Source organism: Heteronotia binoei, chromosome 7 (genome assembly GCF_032191835.1).
Source record: "Heteronotia binoei isolate CCM8104 ecotype False Entrance Well chromosome 7, APGP_CSIRO_Hbin_v1, whole genome shotgun sequence".
In the NCBI taxonomy this organism is placed as follows: domain Eukaryota; kingdom Metazoa; phylum Chordata; class Lepidosauria; order Squamata; family Gekkonidae; genus Heteronotia; species Heteronotia binoei.
Window position 1 is genome coordinate 25,652,422 of NC_083229.1, and position 6,381 is coordinate 25,658,802.

At 42.9% G+C, this 6,381-nt stretch overlaps 1 protein-coding gene across 4 annotated transcripts in view; it reads right to left on the reverse strand.

The window, feature by feature from the left end:
- Nucleotides 1–5,719, reverse strand: part of COL14A1 (collagen type XIV alpha 1 chain) — a 193,319-nt gene extending 187,600 nt beyond the window's left edge. For all 4 annotated transcript variants that reach the window (XM_060243265.1, XM_060243263.1, XM_060243262.1 and 1 more), the window contains exon 1: nucleotides 5,591–5,719. In XM_060243265.1, coding sequence (XP_060099248.1) covers nucleotides 5,591–5,684 — 94 coding nt within the window. In that variant the 5' untranslated portion in view covers nucleotides 5,685–5,719. The remainder of the gene's footprint in view (nucleotides 1–5,590) is intronic.
- Nucleotides 5,720–6,381: the final 662 nt, after the last annotated feature.

Below are 6,381 nucleotides of genomic sequence, written 5' to 3' on the forward strand. Positions count from 1 at the left end.
ATTTTTGCTATTCTTACACAGTAAAAATCTGGATGTAAAACACATTATTTAGTGTAGTGTGAACACATCAACTGATGGGAACTACAAGAAGCAATCTGAAATTCAAGATTTCTTTGCAGTTCAGGGACCGAATGAAGCAGGGCAGTATGAATGGCACCCACTGATTTATGAAAACATCAAATTCATTTTTTAAAATTAAGTGAACCCTTCACCTCCCAGTAATGCAAACTGTAAGCAATTAATTTTGACAAACAAGTATACAAAAAATTGTTTTTTAAAAAAACTCAGACTTAATGCAATCCAATGGTGAGAAATACAACTTTTAAAATATTTGTCAAGTCACATGGAAAGAAAATTAGCTCTAAGCTAAATTTTGACACTTTACAGAGGCTTACTTGCAGGTTTTGATTCCCAGTACCATTCTTGGCAGTTATACCTGATAGTGATATCATCTTGTTGGGGATGTCATGTGGGGGACGCTCTGGTTTTGGAGCAAACCCTATAGTTTAAGCCCAATTTAATCGTAAAGTTTTCCCAAAAACCAGAGTGCCCCCTGTGTGAAGTCCCCATCCACCCTTGGAATGCCCCCCCCCAACTAGGCTTGCCAATCCCCAGGTCCCAGTGGGGGTTCTTCCGCTTTCCCAGGCTCCTTACCGGCCCCAGTCAGCTGGCCAGCAGGGAGAAGCCCTGCCCCCCAGAGGACCATGTGACTTTCCACCTCCGGAGGCTTCAGTCTCCGATTGAAAGGCTTCCTCTTGGTTTCGTGTGTCTGTGTTACTTTGAAGAAGTTGGCAGCAACTCGTAAGTAGAGAGGCCAATCCCTCGCTTCAGAGTCCCCAGAAAGGGGGAGGGGAGGGAAACATCTGCTGAGCACTTCATTATTCCCTATGTGGAGATCAATTCTCATAGGGTATAATGGGGAATTGAGCTGGAGGTTTTGGGAGCTCTGTGGGAGCTGTTTTTTGAGGTAGAGGCACCAAATTTTCAGTATAATATCTAGTGCCTCTCCCCAAAGGATCCCCCAAGTTTCAAAACGATTGGACCAGGGGGTCCAATTCTCTGAGCCCCAAAAGAAGGTGCCCCTATCCTTCATTATTTCCTATGGAAGGAAGACGTTTAAAAAGGTGTGCTGTCTCTTTAAATGTGATGGCCAGAACTCCCTTGGAGTTCAATCATGCTTGTCACACCCTTGTTCCTGGCTCCACCCCAATGTCTCCTGGCTCCACCCCCAAAGTCTCCTGGCTCCACCCCAAAGTCTCCTGGCTCCACCCCCAAAGTCCCCAGATATTTCTTGAATTGGACTTGGCAACCCTAATTGAAATCAAGGTGTAACTGTTTAGAATGGCACAGTTCTTCCAGATTTTTTTTCACATAAGTGGGCATAGGACTCTCTTTCTGTCCGAGAAACATAAGAATCAGCCTTATACTGGGGCACAGCACTGGTCCATCTAGACTTTTCTAGACCTTTCTGAAAAAAGGCTAAAGCATTTGGGGCTCTTTAGCTTGGAGAAACGTTGACTGAGGGGTGACATAATAGAGGTTTACAAAATTATGCATAGGATAGAGAAGGTAGAGAAAGAAATACTTTTCTCTCTTTCTCACAATACAAGAATTCATGGACATTCAATGAAATTGCTGAGCAGTCAGGTTAGAACTAATAAAAGGAAGTACTTCTTCAACCAAAGGGTGATTAACACATGGAATTCACTGCCACGGGAGGTGGTGGTGGCTACAAGCATAGACAGCTTCAAGAGGAGATCGGATAAACATATGGAACAAAGGTCCATCAGTGGCTATTAGCCACAGTGCATTGTTGGAACTCTCTGTCTGGGGCAGTGATGCTCTGTATTCTTGGTGCTGGGGCGGGGGGCACAGTGGGAGGGCTTCTAGTGTCCTGGCCCCCCTGATGGACCTACTGATGGCACCTGGTTTTTTGGCCACTGTGTGACACAGAGTGCTGGACTGGATGGGCCATTGGCCTGATCCAACATGGCTTCTTTTATGTTCTTACCAGCATAGATAGGAATGCCGGCCTCTCGCTATAGAGGGAGACCTCTGGCATCCTGCTGCTTTGCCTCTGGCACTTGCGGCCCAGTCAGGAGGAAATGGGGGGTGGAGTCTATGCCAGCATGACACTGGTGAGCTGACATCACTTCTAATCAAAACTAGAAGTGTATGTACTCTAGCATTTACAAAAAATTCTATGATATAACCATAGGGTTTGTCTGAATGCCAGAGCATCTAATGATATGGCTTCTGGTTTTTACCAGAAGTAATGTCAGCATGCCAGCATGACAGTGGTGTACGTGTACCTCCAATTTCTCCCTTAAGTGTAGCCTAATCTCTCCAAGTGTGGCCACAACTCTCCAAGGTCTCATGCCTAGAGGCCAGCACTGCTACCATAAACCCTTTAACTGGTTGTTGTTGGGAATGGAATCTACCACTGAGTCATGGCCCTTGCCTTCCAAAGAAACAGAAATCACTAGTAGTTAGCCATCACCAAACAAGGCACATTTCCGCAACCTCTAAACCGCTCCCTCATTCAACACAGGTAGGAAAAGAAATACAGATGCGTCTGTGTATATACTGGAAAGCTACGACACAACAGGCTAGAGGAATTGTGCAGGACAGTCTTTACATAACTAGATAATTTTCAATAAATATTAATGCGTGTTCATATGGGGTAGGGGAGAACAAAACCAACCAATTCCCAAGCTGATTTTTGATGGCAGATATGACCAAATGGGCAAATGCTTCACTTAATTATGCAAAGACTGGTTTATGCACAAGAAAATACATACAACTAGAGAAAGTTTTTTATAAAAAAAAATCTAACTCTTGGACAAACAACAAGATATTGATGGGAATGACTTCGGAGTCACCAACCTGAATTGGAAATCTTTATTTCTGTGGGACACCTTTATAGCCTGTAGAACAAAATCTTACTTCTTGCAAGAAAAGAAACAGAATCAGTCCAAATTTAAGCAAGTTAACTGACACAGTCACTCAAGCTTGTTAAGCAGTTTCACGGGAATGTGCAAATGAACGGCTGGCAGCAGCATTAATGCATTCACCCAGAAGCTGGCTAGAGGCACGTTCGAGGCTTTAACCTATACAGATAACGTTAACACTTGGCTAATTTTCATTAAATTGAACAGACTTTGAGTCCAGTGGCATCTTTAAGATGTTTAATTCTGGCTATAATTCCGCCTATAAAACCAAGGATTAAATTCGGTTGGTCTTAAAAGTGCTACTGGACACAAACCTTTTCGGTTGATTCAGATCAACACAGCTACCTACCTGAATCTTTTGCTTTATTGTTAGCGCATACTTGGGACCACAGACATGGAAAGATGGTCTGAAACACGGAGGATGTGAACCTAAAGCTAACAGTTGCCTTTGCAAAAATGGACCTTGCTACGTTTTAACATAACAGCTATGCCTAAACTTTGGACAGATGGATACATGAAGCTGTTTCATACTGAATCAAGACTATCGGTCCATCAAGGCTGTATTGTCTGTTCAGCCTGGCAGCAGGTCTCTGGAGTTTCAGGCAATACTCCTTCTAAGCTGTGGGTCTTGTGAGCAAAAATTCTACTTCATGAGCTACTGGCATTAAAGCTGTGAGCTACTGCATAAATTAGTTTGTTCTGGGGCCATCCTTCCTGAGCGAAGACAAAAATGTTTATAAGCTGGTGGGTAAAAAACTATAAGCTAATTCACACTAACCCAGCTTAGAGGGAACACTGAGCAAAAGGCAGAAGTCTTTCACATCACCCACTGCTAGATCTTTTCATTAGAGATGCCAATTATTGAACCTGACACCTTCTGCACAGCAAGCTTTACCGCTGAGCCACAACCCCTCAAACTTTGTTTGAATGGCAGAGTAAAGGGTGTAGAAAGTGCAGAGTAACTACTGCCAGTCATGCTAGATCCTCTCATTATACCTTCCTTCTGCTTCTCATCTGCCCTCTTTCCTATTATTCGTTGTATTGTTCAGAATGTAGACCAGTGGACAGGGCCTGGCCTAATTCCTCGAGAGTAAGTCCAGTCGAACTAAAAGGAACTTATTTCCATGTAAAGATGTGCTGCATTGAGGTATAAAGCACAAAAGCAGCATGCACTCTTGCAGTGAATTGCGCTAATAGATGATGTACATTAGAAAGGAATTATTATAATTATGGGGGTAAGATTATTTCAATAGGTCTGCCTGCTATACACATGTATGGAAAGGAATAATCTTTACACTATAGAGACAGTTGGGTGTGCTGATTCAGCTAAGACCTGTACTAGAAGAGATTGCTCCACCACATGCTTCATATTCAGCACATTCAAGCCAGCTTCCAGTGGTAACAGACACTACCACGGCTATTCTCTAGAGAGACTGTAACTGCCACATATCCAGGGGTCAACATGGGCACCATATGTAGACAAACAGAGCTGCAGTGTCCTGTTTATTTATGAACAGCACCCACTGTACATCAGAATCCCCAATATCGCGGAAGGCAGACAGCAAGTTTGACCAGGTATTGCAACAGCGGCAGAAAGAGGTGCTATGGAAACAGTGGTGGACAGGAAGCAGTTGTGAACTGAAGCAGTTATCTATAGTTTTAAGTTGTGTTGCAATGCCTAACCCCTTGCCCCCCAACATTATTACATAATAACATTTACTATTCAAACAGAATAGATCTGAAAGACAAATGAGAGCATCAACCCATGAACAAAACATACAGTGACAGCTGTAATACCAGTAATGGGTATAAGCTGCAATTCTGTGTTATCTGATCATTGCAACGAGTGTGAACATTGAAGGCAATGGATAGCTAGGTAGCCACGTACCAAATGGTACCACGTACCACTGTTACCAAATGGTAACAGAAACCATTTTCATACTTAGGCAAGCAAACGGGCTTTGTCATAGTTAAAACCAACCAATGGTCTGCAATAAAATAAAGGCAACTCTTCCATATGTGTATGAGTTCAAGGTAGAGGCACAGTAACAGCAGAAAACAGCTGATATCATCCATATTTTCTTTATACAAGGGATATTGTACAGAATTAGAAAGTTTTAAGTAATGTATGTGGGAAAGTTATTAAGCTAGACAGAGCATTCCCTTGAACACTTTCCCTAAGTAAAGAGGAGTGCTGAGGAGGAACCAACAAAAGCTAAACCTGGTTTTTCCACACTGTTTCACACTTCAGTAACTATCAGCCAGAAAGCACGCATTCTGTTGTTATATCTGTTATGAGTTAAGCCAGCTATTATGAAGGCAAAGAGAGACGGTCAGTTATTGAACACGCTAGAAAACAGAAACACAAAGCAATCTCAAGGATGTATGCTAAAGGCAGCACAGTCTACACTTGTTTTATGGAGCAAAAGGGCTACAGACACTTCAAAATATAGCTATACAAAAGACAGGCATGTACCATACGTGATAAACTTGGAAGGATTACACTTTGCCTGAAAAATGTGGGATAAACTTATCAATGAGAAAGGGCGGACTAACTATGAGAAAACCAGAGACCACTTCTGCACATCAGAGAGCCTGAGTGAAATATATTTGCTCCTTAAAGGGAGAGAAAAAATTACCTTGTGCCTTGACGTGGTTAATTAATTGAACTGTAGCTGCTAAGGAGACAAAGGAGAACCAGCTCAGAGTTTTGAATGGACGACGGATCTTCATCCTTGTTGCTGGAAGCTCACTGGATCAACAGATCTGTAAATACATATTTCATCAGCAGGGGCGCACCATTTCAGTGGGGAGCAGCAATGACATCTTATATACATTCAAGATAATGGAAAACAAGATGACAATTTTAAGAGCATTTACTGTGGTCACTTTGTTTTACACGGGGTCAAACAGTCGCATTTCAAAAACAAGAAATCTACCTTTGATGGGCATAACTAGTTAGCAAGTTCATTTACTGGTTTACCTGTAACAATGAGCCAGCCAGGAGCACAGGTGTTCCTGAGGTTCCCTTGAATCCTACCTCCACGTGCACTGTCATCTCCATTTACAAACCAGGGGCTTGTAAGACACTGCAGGTGGGGAGGGAAGTTTATTTGGAAATTCATTATTTGAAAATTCCCTCCAAGACTCCATAAGCTCTTGATGGCTTGAGCAGGCTCATTTCTCTCTTCTGTGCATTTAGGGTTCCAAAGTCCAATTCAAGAAATATCTGGGGACTTTGGGGGTGGAGCCAGAAGCAAGGTTGTGACCATGACTGAACTCCAAAGGGAGTCTGGCCATCGCTTTTAAAGGGACCACACATGCCTTCCCTCCATCTGAAATAATGAAGGATAGGGGCACCTCCTTTGGGGGCTCATAGAATTGGACTCCCTGGTCCAATTTTTTGAAACTTGGGGGGTACTTTGGAGAG